The sequence below is a fragment of the Oculina patagonica genome, chromosome 2 (assembly GCF_052425735.1).
Source record: "Oculina patagonica isolate OP01 chromosome 2, crgOcupat, whole genome shotgun sequence".
Classification (NCBI taxonomy): Eukaryota; Metazoa; Cnidaria; class Anthozoa; order Scleractinia; family Oculinidae; genus Oculina; species Oculina patagonica.
Window position 1 is genome coordinate 17,778,038 of NC_135759.1, and position 15,581 is coordinate 17,793,618.

The window sequence follows — 15,581 nt, forward strand, 5'->3', positions numbered from 1 at the left end:
TGTCCCGAATTTTTAATCTCAATGACACAATCAGTCCGAATAAGCATATGAATGCAATGTGACAGATTTTTCACAGAACCGTTTATTTCAGATATACTTCCACAGTACGTTAATTGATATCTTCCCTAAAAAGGAAACGAAACTATTTGCACGGCTGTTTTTAAGTTATAAGGAATTTAAACTAATTGGAGATCTTTGGAAGTATTGATGTACAGTGCAGTAATTTTTTTGGTTCTATTACAAAAATCCAAAATTATTTAGTAAAGTGTTAAAACAAGAAAAGACCTTTAATGTAACCTTCGAGGGATGACTACGATCTTATAATCGACAGCTCCAAATCCATGACAACCACAAACACATGACTTAGTGGGTTGTGAAAATATTTCAAGTTGAGGACCGAAAAAACAAAATTATGTCTTCGTTTTCAACTGAAGTGTTTATTTTTTAGCGTTTGTAACCATTCAACAAGGACAAGCTGAATAGTAGTTTACAGCGACAGCGATAAAATGACGCACCGTCATGTAATCTGCACTTTTTCAGAGCTGTTATGTTTTTTTTTGTAATAAGAAAAAGTTTTTTGGCCAACTGCAAGTGGAAATTGAAGTTAGTAAACAGCATAAGATACATGCTATCAGTCAGACAATACAAAAATGTCTAAGTTTAGCATGACCATGATTATAAAAACAGTAACACGTTTAAAAGTTGTTGGATTCTTGGAGATTGAGTAACTGTTTTGTGTAGCACATTGTGGCACATCTGTGCTTGGCTTAAAATGACTACAACCTTACTGCGCAGTTCAAATCTCTACTTTAACCAGTCACTTCTGACTCCTCCGTTTCATGGAATCACTTCATATACTGTTTACGCATACGTTAGTCAATTAATCCCGTCAACACCCGCCGGCACTTGCACCAACGCGTCGATGAGCACAAAAACGTAGGAACATTCTTTGGCCCCTAAGGATTTAACCAAGAATTTTTCTATTTTAAATAAATGTAAAAACAAGTTTGACTGTCTTATTTTTGAAATGTTTTTTATTCACGAACTGAGACCAAGTCTCAATGTACAATCTGACTCTATTCTTGCTAAAGTTTTTAAATATTTTTTTATTAATTAGTTTTGCATGCCTTTTATTGTTTTTAGCAATTACTTTGTAAATTCTTCTAACTTACCTTTTTACATATTTTTACTTCATTAATATTTCTCACACATTTTTACCTCTTTGTAGCTTAATATATCTATGCAAATTTTATTTCTTACATTAAGCCTGATAATGAACGAAGAGCGGTCGAAACGTCGCGAAATTTTACCGTTAATTTTTATTGTGAAATGTTTTAAAAAAAACCCTTATTGGTAACACCCGTTTGACGGTGGAATGGACGAATGCCCCGTAAGTTCATTCTCGAACATCGCGATGACTCAAACCAAAAGTCGTTTCTCTTGGATTTCCTTTACTTAGTCGAACACTGCAATTTTACCCGGGGGGGGCCCTCCCTATAATGGCCTATACGGAGAGGCTCCGCCCGAAAGGGGTACCTTTTTCATGCTTCAGGTATATAAAAGGGTAGGGATTTCACAAGTGTAGGTATATGAAAGGGTAGGGATATCGGTCATTTAGGTTTTTAAAAGGGCCTTCAATTAAATTATTTCGAACAGACGCACCTTAAGGCTGTATCATTTAAATTTATGAAACGCTGCATAAAAATGACATCCAGACTTCCTGTTTCAGGCCTATGCCATGTCTTTTAGGTACATTAAAAGGGTACCTTTTTTCAGTAAAAGGTATACGGAAGGGGTGTCTTTTCTGTCAAAATGGTATATAAGAAGGTAAGGGGTTGGACCTCGGGGCGGAGCCTCCCCGTACAAAACGTTTTTGAGTAGCCCCCCGGGCAATTTTACTCCCATTTTCTCGAACTTTCGATTTTTGGAACCAATTTTCCTTTCCCTGGGGGGGGGGGGGGGAGGGTTCAAGGTATCCGGATTCCACTATGCTATAAAATTTGTATCAAAGTTTGACGGAAAGCTGTCTCAAAAGAAAGGAAATGCGAATTTCCGCAACAAATTCTAAAACCAAGTGAAACGTGCGCCAAAATATCAGATTTGATTACAAAATGATAAGCACTTCATTAATGTATTTACAGGTTTTTATAATATTCTAAGGTATCGGTACGTCGTGTTTATTGATAATAATTGCGAAGTTTAAAATAGGGATGATTTATACATCTGATTCCGGTGGAACTCATTAGAAAGATCAAAAAAGCTTTATCACACATTCCCAACACTTAATGCAATTTTATAAACTGCGTATGATCAAATTCCACAATTAAACAGGAACCCCTACACTGTGCAAACACGTTTTGGTTAACTTGTTTAAAATAAGGTCTAAACTAAAAATTTTTTGAAGGAGTGTAAACATTTAAAGTTGGAATACAATTGGACAGTTCCAGGGACCTCGTCTCCACGACTTTCTCTGGGCGTTTAAATCTTAGATGGCAGATACCGGATTGTCCACGAATTAAATTATTTCCAAAGTTTGTCCTCTGGTAGAGCACATCATGAGGTTTTCAATGTAAAAATATCAGAAACCATCATGGAGGCTATCGTGAATAAGACGCATTCACTGTGAGACCACGGTTTGTGACAGAGACATGACATTAGGCTCTTACCGAAAGTGCTCGTAAAAAAAAAAAACATTAAATGCTAAAAGAAGTGCTCGTTTTTTGCCAAAAAAGTGCTAAAATAATGCTAATTTTTTTAAAAAGTGCTCGTGGGTTGCATAAAAATGCTCACTTTTTTCCGATTTTTTTAAACATAGAATATTTCATTTTTCAGATTTTCAGTTACATTTTTCAACAATAAAACGTAACGATCAATGTTTGATGTCAGGGTACGCTCTCGAGCTATCTCTGCCTTGGCTGGCTGACTTCCATTGTTCCTCGATGACACGTGGATGACGTCATCTTGGAACGAGTGTGATGGACTGGGTTTCTAGAAGGCAACCACTGACGTATCAAACCTATTCCCCAGGCCTCCTCGGCTCCTTTGACTAAAATGAGGGCATAATGCATCTTTGGACGCCATAAATAAAGTCAGATGGTGCTTTTTAATACAAAATAATACAAATAGTCTGTTGAAAATCCAAAATAATGCTAGCAGTGCTTTTTGGGATAAAATGTAAAAAAAAATGCTCGCGAAGCCAAATAATGCCAAAAAAAGTGCTAGCGTTATCGGTAAGAGCCTACATGACATCATCGACGCCACATGCTTATAACCTCGTTCCCAGGGTCCTTTCTCTTGTGAAAAAGCTCTGCACCTGGGATCGAGGTAGTCTTGTTTACAGTTAATCCAGTTCTACTGGCATTGATCGCTTGCACTATATATTAATTTGGATCGAAGGAAAGAATAATTATAGCTTGCCCTTCTCTGTAGCCTATATCTAAAACAGAGTTCAGCAGCTTTCGATGTTTTATAAAATAAATTTCCTCAAATAAGTTAATTTTTATAAAACACATGAAAGTTTAAAGTTTCTTAAACGAGCAAGAACTTGTTAACGGGTAGTCACGATTTTAGTGTTTGTAAATGTCAGCACATTTTGCGTTTTTTCCTGAATAAGAACGTTCAACGCATCTTACGAGAAATTATTTAAATACGTCAGTTTAGTATACCTTTGAGAGGTTCACGACAAGAAATTCAGTTTTTATAATTATTTTAAAAGTCTTCTTGTGTTTTTTCATTTTTAAGGCCGTATATTGCTGACATTGTTATTGTTTTCCGGAATCAGTATCTTGCGCAATTTGAACGTTTTGATGACAAATCTTAAGATTGAATGTGGTTTTGTGGAAAAGAGAGTTTCCTTAAAATATGTTTAGTTAACTGTGTTTCCAAAAATTTTATTTCATTAATTTCATAAGTGACAGAGTAGGGCTGGACGCCTTTTTGCGTAAACTTTCAGAAGCATTCTATAGTTGCTCTGAAAACAGTAGGCAGTCGTTGTTGTTAAGTGAATTTTTTGATTAAAAAGTGACGCAAGTTAAGAAATCTTCGAAGAGCTTACCGAAGGTCGAGTATAACATAAATTCCAAAATTCAATCTGCGGTCATCGCTTCTAATTATTTCACGCCGCCATGCGAAATATAATCGGCTTTTTTCGAGCTCGTTATTTTTCTAAGTCTACTGATGCCGAAGATATATTTTAAATCTCTTAAGCACATTCTGAAAAAGAAGCAAAACAATTTAACACCCAACAACTGCAAGGTGAAACTTCCATTGTTGGCGGCACGTGCTTGAGTTTGCGGGACACTTGCATCTCCTATTTGCTGCCAGCAGGGGGTTATGAACAGTCAGAATGCAAACAATTATCACAAGAACAACTCATAAATTAACAAAAACAAAACTAGTATTGATACCACACGCGCTTGTTGTCCTTTTATAATAAAAATATTGCTCAAACTTAATTTTCTGTTCAATTGATCATCCTGTATGTCGAAAACCACCAACTGTTCTTTACAACGTTTAGGTTAATGGCTTGTTTGGGCACATAACTCAAAAAAGCCTTGTATTGAAGAAACCCTAAAGGGTTCCCTTTTTTCTAAGCATTCTGTAAAAACACAACTTTTAACTTCCCACGATTTATTCATTTTTAAACAAAGGAATACAGGCCAATACAGAAACTTTATTACACCCTAGCTAAGTTTAAATACCTTTTTTGTTCGCAGCTGATACTTTGTTTATCAAAGAAAACTTTTGCTTATTTAGGCGTGGAGTTCCTCGCCTATCAGTTTTCATTCTTGGTTTTAAAAAATGAAGTTTGCTTAAAAAATAAGAGTGTCTGAAAATTTCGTTTTCCCTGTAAACTGCCTATGTTTTTTGCTGTTTACAAATCTATACCCAACTTCTTGAAATTTTAATGAGAAGGAAAGAAAATTGAATAATGTTGGTAGGGTGTTTATTTTCGATTGCTCGTATTTTAATTTGGTTGGCGTTTTCTCGCTTTTTCTGAGAACCGCAAATTCATGATTGTATTAAGAAAGTCATACCAAATAGTTTATGCTCAGCACTGATGTAAAAAAGAAAAATCACTGAATGAAATAGTGTCTATTAATAGTGACAGGAAAACTAGTTAAGCTCCACATATATTTTGGTCGTGAAGTTTTTAAATGTTTCATTGATGTTTACGAATTGTTGATTACGGATCAATTTTCGCGCGAAATGGACTCTATCCGCACCACTAACAAAAGGATTTTTTCTGTAGATTGGAAGCTGTTTGAGAGGATTGAATAAAATTGGATAACTTATCAACTCAATCTAGCTTTCTACAACAAAATATCTCACTTTATTAGCTCAACATTCCAGTTAAATGCGATTACGGAGTTGTACTAAAGTCCACTTAAGTTCGTCGACGTCACATTTCGTTTTTAAGCCAAAACGAATTAGGACTGGCTTAGTTAAACAATTTTGCATGGAACCTTAAATTTGATTATTCAAGTTCTAATGTTGGTGGCTTCTTTGCTTTTGGTGACATTGGTTTAACCCTTAAACAAGAAAGAAAGCACCAGTGTGAGAATCATTTAAGCTCCCCGTGGGGAATTTAATTGGTTTGGCGTGATCACCCCTTTTGCACCTCCCATAATTATGTTTTGGGAAGTCCCAATTAATTTAATGTATTCTATCACAACCAGGCAGCCTAAATAATGAATTACAAGCTCGTCACGGGCGGTAGCTTGACGGCAATGAGCAGGTATATTTTGAAATTCATGCGGGTCTCTTTTTCTCACAATTCGCCCCTCGCAGAGACCAATTTTTTTGTCGCGGGGAGTCGCTAATAAACTGTGAACAGTTAATCATCTCTGGCACGCTTACACAATAGAGGGTACAAAAGGGTTTTCAAAAGAAGTTTCCGGTTATTCACTCGCTCAATTACTAACCGACAAGAAATTCACCTGTCTGAGTTTATTCAACGGAATTAAACAAAGGGAGAAGTGAAAATTATTTTAGCGGTGTTTAGATGTATCGCTTCGCTGGGAGTAAAATAAGTTAAACAAGGGAAGTCAATTAACAGAAAGACTTAACTAGTTGGCAAAAGAGAGAGTGAAATTAAATTAAAGGCTGAAAAATTCAGTCGACAAACAGTTCTCTTTTAAAATGTCTTTTTATTTATTTGACTTCAGTTTACAGGCAAATTTTGCCACGGGTTATTTACTGAACGTGTTAAGAAAATTAAGTGCGAAAATACCATTGAGAAAATTATTTACATTGCCTGGTTTCAAAATTTTTTAACCTTTCATTTGGTTAGGAATTATTGCTCTGCGAAATGTTCGCTTTCGTCGCTATAAAATATCGTGAATAAATAGTATGAAAAGCACAATTGTTGTACTTAGTTTGAGCAATTGAAACTTGAAGGCTCGACTTGCCTGCTTGGCCGAGTCTACCGTAATTTACGTTTGCATGAAAAATTCAATTTTTGGCCTGTCGCCCTAAAAGTTTCGATAATTGCTAATTATGGTGTTAAAATTAAGTGCAAATATTTAATTTTCGTGGGTACACGATGTGTTTAAAAGTATTTTTGCGCATACTTTTGCACGCGAGTGAAAAATTACTGAGTCACAGTTTTCTTGAAAAATTGCTGAGGGAAGCAAAGTCATAAAATTAAGTGATAAATTCATTTCCCGAATTAAATTCGGGATACATTAAAGTTTACATTAAAGTTTATTTTCTTCAGAGTTCGTGATTTTTCTGTCCGAGTAGATCCAACGAACTTTCTTAGTGAGTTTCATCAACGTGATCTTTCAGATCAGTCTTTTTCGAGAAGCGTTTTCTGCAGGTCCTACAGTGATAAGGCAAGTTATCCGAGTGTGTATGCATGTGGAATTTCAGATTGGACATCTTGTTGAAGGCCCGATTGCACTGGTTGCATCTAAACGGCTTCTCTCCTGTGTGTATCATGATATGATTTCGCAGATTTCCCTTCTGGTGAAAGCCCTTTCCGCAGATGTCACAAATGAACGCTTTCTTGTCGCTGTGGGTTCGAAGGTGAGTCGTCAGTGTAGACGACCTGTTGAAGCACTTGCCACACTCGTCACATTTATGCGGTTTTTTCTCGGTGTGAATTATCTTGTGACGGCATAGGGTGCTGGAGAGCCGAAACCCTTTTCCGCAAACGTTGCAGACAAACGGTCGGCTCTGAGTGTGGTCGGGCATTTTGAGGTGAATCGAGAGAGTGTATTTGGTCTTAAAAACCTTGCCGCACTGGTTGCATTTATGAACTGTCTTTTCTGCACGATTCTTAACGCCTGTATCACTTAGTTCATTTGCTTTATTCAGCTGAGAACTTTTTTTATTTGTAGCAGATGGTACCCGTTTGGTAGATTCGACCGAGTGTGAGTCGGAGTTCTCGTTGAAGCCAAGCACTCCAGATTTCTCTTCTAGCGCTTCGTTCTCCTGAAATATTCTTCGCTCGGCGATAAGAGAAATCTCACGAAGACTGTTTTTTTGAGCATTTTGGCCCGACATTTTCTTTCCATTATTAATGAAATCATTTGCAAACCTCAAAATCTTTCCGATATCATTCACTCGGCCATCGATTTTGACATCGGCAGGGTACGATAATTTCTTTTTCTTTTGAAACGCGTTGAAAAACTCGGCTGCTTCTTCTTCTTTCTTTATTTTTGCCGGCCTCTTGCTTCGCCTGACGTCCTGATAATCCTCATCTGCGGCTTTCGCGTCCTCTGCGAATTAAAAACACAACGTGAATGATACTTCAGGTAAAATGTTAAAATGAACACACGGCTCTAACGCGAAAGTGGCGTTATATGACATGTTTACATAGAAACGCTCCTTATTTTGAGACAATTCGAATTAACGCACTCTAGCAAATACTTAAAAAAGATTTCGAATCAGATGGGAAACAAAAGTCTAACCTTGCTGTACGAAAGGTAGCTTTCCTTCGTCGAAATAATTGCCGTCATCAAAATCCCTTTTTAGCAGGAATGCTCTCGGCATTGTGGGCTAAATTTGAGGATTGAGTAAATGTGTCAAAGTCAAGACGATACCGAAATAAGTTTCCCTTCAAAAGAAAATTCCCCGCTATACAAGCGCAGATCTTTAGCCAAGCTGCACTGTGTCAAACTGAATGGTCTGTCTTTGTATTCCTTCATCTTATAGCGAGTTATTGAGCGCGTAATCTTTTAACAACTTTGTGTCATGGGGACTACAGATAGATCTCGCATTGTTTTGAGTTCGGATGATGCGGTTCCCAGCCAATCAAAATTGCTTGGGTCTGGAAACCTGCAAACATATTGAATAATTTATAAACTGTACATATGAAAATAACTCCCCAACACCTGCCATTGTGGGCTTTAATTTTCGGGTTCTTATCGGCAAATCTGCAAACAAATTCTCTTTGCGTATAATCGAACGTATTTTCATGCGCGAAAACCGCTATTAGGAACTCGTCGTTTTCGCGAATTTTTCGACGGAACACGCGCTCGTTCTTAACCTGTTTCGGAAAAAGCGATCACTCACACCCGTTGCGTCGCAATAAAAATGCAAATACTGAAGCATTTGCTCTTGGAAATATTTATTTCCCTCTCGCTAGGGTGTAATAAGTGCTGTTTAAAGCAATGGGCCCGCCTATTGGATGGTCCGTCATAATAACTCGCCCTAACTTTATTACACTCCACCGTACGAAGTCTTTTGTGTGGAAAGCTTTTCTTGTCGTTTCAATGGCATTTACGGGCCGCCTTCAAGTCCGCAAATTTCTCCCACCTATACCAATATAGGTGATCTTAATATTATGCGTCTTGTTTCTGGGACAGATAACCTTAGTTTAACCTCTTTAGGAAATCTGCTTGGCGTGTTTTTAGGGGACGTATATATAGATGTTTTTTCGACCGCTTTTCTCCAACCCCTTTAATGAGCGCCGTGTTTCACTTTAGATATCGGTTCAACATTTGTTTGCTTAATTCATAATGGCTGGCCGCCAGTTTGTCTCCAAATACTCAATAACTCTTCCATCATTGTTGACGCTTTTTCAAGCTTCTATAACAAAAGGAAATTATGTGGCGTAAATCTGCCTTTGTTGGCGGTAAATTCCCTACTGTGCTTTTATTTCATCTAACTAACTCGGAACTACGAGCGTTTATTATTTAAAATAACTTACTTTATGCTCGCGGACAACCGATTAACTTTCCAACTTGATGGTTATGCCATATTTGCTTTCCCAAAACGCTGTTTTTATCTTTCATTGAAGGTATTTTTAACTAGAGCAAAAAAAGTTAAAACGAGCAAATTGGGAATATCTATGAAGTCTATGAAGACCACTCTATTAATTCCGATTACTTAAATTAAATAAATTTTTAGCAAAACCCGTTCAATTTTCCCTTTCGTTTTGCCTGAAAGATCGAGAAACGAAAAAAGGATATTATTTTAAAAGTATCATTAATGTGAGATTATATAAGAGAATACAAGATAACAAGCAGATTTCAAGCGAAAAAAAATATATAATGAATCTTTTCGCGATGAGAAAATTCGTTTAAAAGCAAGTAAAAAGCACAAATTACAATTTTCATTCGTTCATTGATAGGGCGACTTACGTCCTAATATAATTTCCGTGTTTTAAGATTGGAAACCTTGCGCCTTCTGAATGCAAACTTTTATTTATAAGGATTAATTAAATTTTCAGATTTGTCGTTTGCATATTATGAACTTGTCGTTTTCAGTCTCGGCCTTATTTGCAAGTGTCAGATATATTCAGAATTACTGTCAATTTTCCATTAACTCTGTGTTTTCAACATGCGCGCTGCGGAGGAAAATCGTTTTGTGGGCGTGTTTGGCAAAGTTAAGTTAATTTACGCAATTCAGTTCCGTATTCCGATTAGTCTTCCGTTAAAATCAATATCTATGTCTTCGTTGGTAATAAAAACGTTTGCGAATGGCTCAGTAATTGAAAGAAAACATTTGTAATAATAATTAAGATTATGGGTACTCGAGCTTTCGTTATTTTCGCGCCTCAAAGTGAATAGTGTACGGATTAGAATGTTTGAATAGAAAATCATTTCAAAGACTCGTTAATTATTACGTGTTAACTACTCAGACGTAAGTCACCATTTCTCTTTCGTACTGATATTTATAGTTATCTACTCGAACTATACTTGTTGGCGCGCGACAGGGAGAATATCATTGCGCGCATGAAACAAAATACTTATCTCAGAGTCTTGGTATATTTTTAGTTGCTATTAAAAATTATTAAGCTGACAAGCTGACAGGTTTAGAATTTTAACTAGAAGACACGGTTTCCGCTTGTCTAAGCCATTACCTACATAAACAGGTGTACTTTCATAGCTTAGCATATATTACATACAACGCTGAAAAATGAGCAAATTTTAAACTACATTAATGGTACTTTGAACGCACTAAATTTACTGTCGTTTAAGAACATCTTCTTCGCGATATTCAATGCATAAAGAGGAAACAAATTCATAGGCTAGCCAATTTTTCAAACCTTTTAAAAAAATCTCGAAAATTCACCTCGACCCGAGCACAGAAGTTCTCTTGATTTCGATTTAAGCCGTAGTTTGTGGACTAGTTTTGTGTTATTCAGATTTGAGATTTTAATACATTTGTTTTACTTACACAGTTTATTTCTGACTTAGTTTTCTAGCGGTGTTCGTAAACGGCAAGGGCCGGACAACGAGAGCGAATGCATGAGCGATATATTTATTTAGATCGAAAAAAAAAATCACTTAACGTAACAAAGTCTGTGACAGATGACAAAGTAGACAGTTCAAACGAAGATAATATATTTATTCTGTCGTTGATGGAAAACCTCAAAAGAAAAAATTAGAAAAATGGCGCTTTTAACTACTGCAAAAATTATGCTCACATTTGTGGCGTTCAAATCGTGATACGCGTTTTTAAAAGCATGAAGTGCGATTTTCTGCGTGGGAGTTGCCTGCTCGTGCACACATGGCGATTATTCTCGCTGTTTTTACAAAAGAGATCGAGAAAGAATCTCTAAATAGCTTGTAGCGCGTGTGAAGTTCCCCTTGAAGTCTTCCTAGTTCACTGAAATGTTTATTCACACATAATAGGACTCTGCTTGCCTCAGCATGATGTTAAAAGCCTTGGCATGCTCTTCCGGCGCTAGTAACAGTGGTTAAATGCTTGTTATAACTGTTGTCGTAGAAACCAATTTTCAGGGAAATTGTTTCGCAATAAGTAAATATAATTATGTATTTTCCTGTTTTATCCCAAAATAGCTAACTCGAAATTGACTCTTTCGCAATGGAACTCGACATGCTACGCGAGGATATGTAAATAACCTGTAGAGAAGCTTGTATTGTAGTTCGAACAGTTGTCTACTTTAACAATAAAATTGAAACCTTGCACGCGGCCCGCCAATGTTATTGCTCATGTTCAATTTAATAGTGTAAAGCAATTATTATTTTTTTTTGTTCATTTTTTTATCTCTATACTTGGGTAAAAGTGTCGTGAAACGTTGCAGTTTTCTTGACCACCAAAAAGCCAAACCTAAAATGATGATTTGTGTCACCGCGGAATACTCTACTACGCTTGCAACTGGTACCAGTGATTTGCTTACTGCGCTAGGCCCACGTGACTTTAGGCCCACCGCTCTTATCCCGGGTTACCGTATTTATTCGATTAATCGCCCTGGGCGCTTATTAGATTTTTGGACTTTGAGATTGGGCGCTTATTCGAGGTGGGCGCTTATTAAATTTTTACCATTTTCAGCGTTTAGTAAGTTTATTTTGCAACAAAACAACAAATAATAACAAAATGTGAAGATGTACCAAAGCAGAATTTTAACTGTTCGTTGAAAGTTTCTGTAAAATACTAAGAAAACACGGTCTTCGGAAAAGTCTCTTAGTAGTACTTAGCCAATTTCAATGTCATTGTATAATAATCAATACTCCTCTTCTGCACTTCATTTCTTTTTTTTTCGGGGCGGGGGGCGGGGAGAGTAGAAGGGGGGGGGGGGGTGGGCGCTTATTTGAGGCTGAGCGCTTATTAACTTTTTCTACCATCAGGGTGGAAGCTTATTCGAGGTTGGTCGCTTAATCGAAAAAATATGCTTCGAGTTCTGAGCGGTTGCTTACGGATTGACAGCTGATTAACATTCAATTGGCTCTATTTATACTAGAGACGGATCATCCGTCTGAAACGAACTCGGCCAAACAATAGTTCGTCCAATAATTCGTCGGTGTATAAATACGGGCAAACAGACTGATAATCCCTCCAGACAAATTATCGTCGTAGCCCCTCTTTCAAGACCAATTAAGCAGATAGTTCCTCTGCACAGATGATCCCTCTGTTTGCCTGTATTTATACTGAGACAGACGAATCTGATTAGACGAACAAACTTTGTTTGCGCATTTGCCCAAGTTCCTCTCAGAGGGATGATACGTCTCTGGTATCAATCGACCCATGCTATAATTTAATCAAATTCAAAACGCGGAGATAAAAAATGGTGTAGTTTTAAGCGGCTTTCACACGACAAACTATTGGCCAACTCGTGTTGGCAAACTCAAGTTGGTGTGTGTGAACGACGCAACAACGTCAAACAAGTTGGCCAACTGTTTGCGACAAAATAGAACCTGTCTCTATTCTCGCCAACAGTTTGCCAACTTGTTTGCCAACTGTTGTTATGTCTTTCACACACACCAACTTCAGTTTGCCAACATGAGTTTGCCAACTTTAGTTTTTCGTGTGAAGGCCGCTTTAGAGAACTCTTTTCTGGCTTAGTTGAGCAACAGACCCGTGGAAATAACGAGTAGATATGCTGAAAACAAGGAAACAAGAAATTAAACAAAAGTTCTATACAGCTCTTCCCAGCAGACGGCGACGGCTTGCATGTTATTTTTTTTCAGCTACTAGCAACAATAAGTAGGCTGGAACATTCATCACGTTAGTCGTTTGTCTGTAACACACGATATGTTGATCACGTACATGGATAGATACAGGGAAATGTGCTTCAAATTGCCGTGTAGCTCACGATACAGACAATGAACATTCGCCCTCGTTTTACAAAGAAGCCTTTTATAATTTTCGTTCACAATCGGACAAAATAAAAATTAAGAAGCTCGCGTCCAAGACGTGTTTTTCGACTCTTTTTAGATAAAATTTCCGTTATTAGCGATTTAAAGCAATTTTTAACAATCCTTTCTGATTCACGTAGAAAGCTGATTTCAATATTTATTATTTGGGTGAAAATAGTAAAATAAAGGTTGACTAGACTTGTGCAAAAGAGTGCAAGAAATTCTTTACATTCAATAAGCAGGAAATTGGATTGTTCGTGGAACTCCAGTTAGCTTTTATGGGTTCATTCAAAAGACACATGGGCATTTCCAGCTAATTAATTTTGAACCAATGCGCGTCTTTGTCTGGCTTCCATTTTTGAACGGCCTCCAGGTTTCCGCGGCCACAAATGACCTTCTCGGTCCCAGGTCTTCAAGTGTTTATGAAATCCAAGATGGCGGATGTTTACGACCTGTGTTGAAAATCTTGAAAATCTTTCATCATCTCCCGTCAAAAAGAGCCTTTAAACAATTATAAGAAGTAGCGGCCATGGAAGGAAAAAGCCTTGATAGCGTCGGGACGTCCGAAAAGGTTGACTTTACAAAGCCACAAGCACCTACGGAAAGGAAAATTTCGGTGAGTTTGCAGCTAATCGAAACTAAAATTATTGCAGTGTGAGATTGAAGTTGCTATCCCCTTCTACAAAAAAAGTTTTACAGCTTCGAAATCATCTTTTTTATCTTAACATTAAATTGTTAAACTTCCCAAGTAAAGTAAGGCTGGAAATTCAGTTAATAATAGAAAGCTAGTTTATAATAAATGTTCAAAATACCTTACGTGAAGTGGATTCCAAATTTTTGTCTAATTCATTGAATTAGAAGATTTGGAAATGTTGCTTGGAGATGTGAAATTTATCTTCTCATGTTCAAATCGATATCTCACTCGTTCGCTGCGCTCACTTGTGAAATATCGATTTGAACATGAGAAGATAACTTAAATTTCATATCTCCAAGCAACCATGTAATATTCTGTTTAGTATATAAACCTACTAACTACGATGTTTTTGACGATTTTCCGAAGATTTCCGACCATTTTCCGAAGATTTCCGAAGATTTGCAAAATGTCATCCGAAGGTCGTACGAATGTTTCCGAACATTTTCCGAACTTTTCCAAAAATTTCCGAACATATCCAAAGATCGCCGAGGAAGATCTGAAGATGTTTCAACTTAATATCGATTTACTTTGGCTCATTCAACATTGAAACAGGGAAAACTTGTCAGACAACGTTTCAAAATCGATATCTTCACATTTGAAGATAACATGTTATTCTCACGTGTGAAGATATGATTTTTTCACGCAAGATTTCCTGGTATTTCATTGATGTTTATATAATAAAATGATTTAAGTTACTTAGCTTAAATTTGTGGGAGTGTTAGTTGTAAATTTGTTTGGTCGTGTCTGTTCTAAAATATGCCGTTAGTTTACATTTCAGATATGAATGTATGCATTAATTGCATAACTTCATTCTTAGAGCGGTTTTCAATAAGCCATTTTCAAAAATAACATAATACTCTTTGTTGTCCCTCCAAAATTTTGCAAAAGCATTGTTTTCAAATTCTCTTGGGACAGCAAGAGAAATTGAAAACAATGCTTATGCAAAATTTTGGAGGGACAACAAAGAGTATTATGGTATTTTTGAAAATGGCCTATTGAGTGTCGTAAAACCAAAACCAAAGTTATTATTCTGGCCAATCAAAAAAGACACAGACAGTCCAGTGAACCAATCAAAACTTGAAGTAAATATTTGTAGCTGACATGAAGTGTGGGAAAACATGCATGGACGAGTCACGATTGGTTTTGGTTTTACTTCTGATGGGTCAAGAAAGTGGTGCAAGAGTTTTTAAACCAATCAGTAATCGTAGTGATGCAAAACCAAAGCAAATGCGAATTACTTTCGACAATCAAGTGAAAACTGCTCTACCAGTCATAATAAGTTTGGCTTTCATTACTTTTAAAGTGCCTATGAAGTAAAAAATAATTTTGTTCAATTTGCTTGTTTATGTCTTAGTAAGCAGGAATATGCGTGTTTAAGATCAAAAGCGCTTTTTTCTAGTATTTTTTGAGCCTCGAAGTTTGGATTTCGCAATTCGAAGTGGGTCCTTTGTGCGCGCAGCCAAACGCTCTGGTTTCACCGGAAATGACGTACTTGGTGGTTCTAAAGACACCAGGATTATGGCGTAAAGAGAGCAAAGAGGGCTGGCGAAAGCTATTTTTCGGCATTTGAGTCAAACAAAGGCAGTTGCGCAAACGAAACTGCAACAAATACACTTATTTCCTTTGGTAAAGCTTCGCGAAGTAAATGGAAATGAAATTTCCATGTGTATCGTAAGGCTATTCGTTCTGATGAAAACGCTGGTGAAAATGCAAGAAGAAACGAATTCTGTTCCGTGGCCAGTTCAAGGATCGCTGTTCTCAGCAAAAGCTCTTTCTTGCCACAAATGAAACGGTAAAGTCATGAAATGAAGATGAAATTTATTAAAGGAGTTATC

At 36.9% G+C, this 15,581-nt stretch overlaps 2 protein-coding genes across 2 annotated transcripts in view; one reads left to right on the top strand and one right to left on the bottom strand.

Moving 5' to 3' along the window:
- Window positions 1-15,581, top strand: part of LOC144643301 (uncharacterized) — a 203,599-nt gene that overhangs the window by 40,472 nt on the left and 147,546 nt on the right. The gene's annotated exons all lie outside the window — the stretch shown is intronic.
- On the bottom strand, window positions 6,095-8,584 carry LOC144643336 (uncharacterized). Its single transcript, XM_078502549.1, has 2 exons — window positions 7,917-8,584; window positions 6,095-7,724 (listed from the first exon to the last, which is right to left on the bottom strand). The coding sequence occupies exons 1-2, from the start codon at window positions 7,996-7,998 to the stop codon at window positions 6,760-6,762; spliced, it is 1,047 nt and encodes a 348-aa protein (XP_078358675.1). The 5' UTR covers window positions 7,999-8,584; the 3' UTR covers window positions 6,095-6,759.

Excerpts from the sequence above, each read along its gene's own strand:
- LOC144643336 (XM_078502549.1), bottom strand. The coding sequence starts at position 7,998 with ATGCCGAGAGCATTCCTGCTAAAAAGGGATTTTGATGACGGCAATTAT. Across the intron at positions 7,725-7,916 it reads GCTACCTTTCGTACAGCAAG|AGGACGCGAAAGCCGCAGAT; the intron begins GTTAGACTTTTG and ends TTTAATTCGCAG.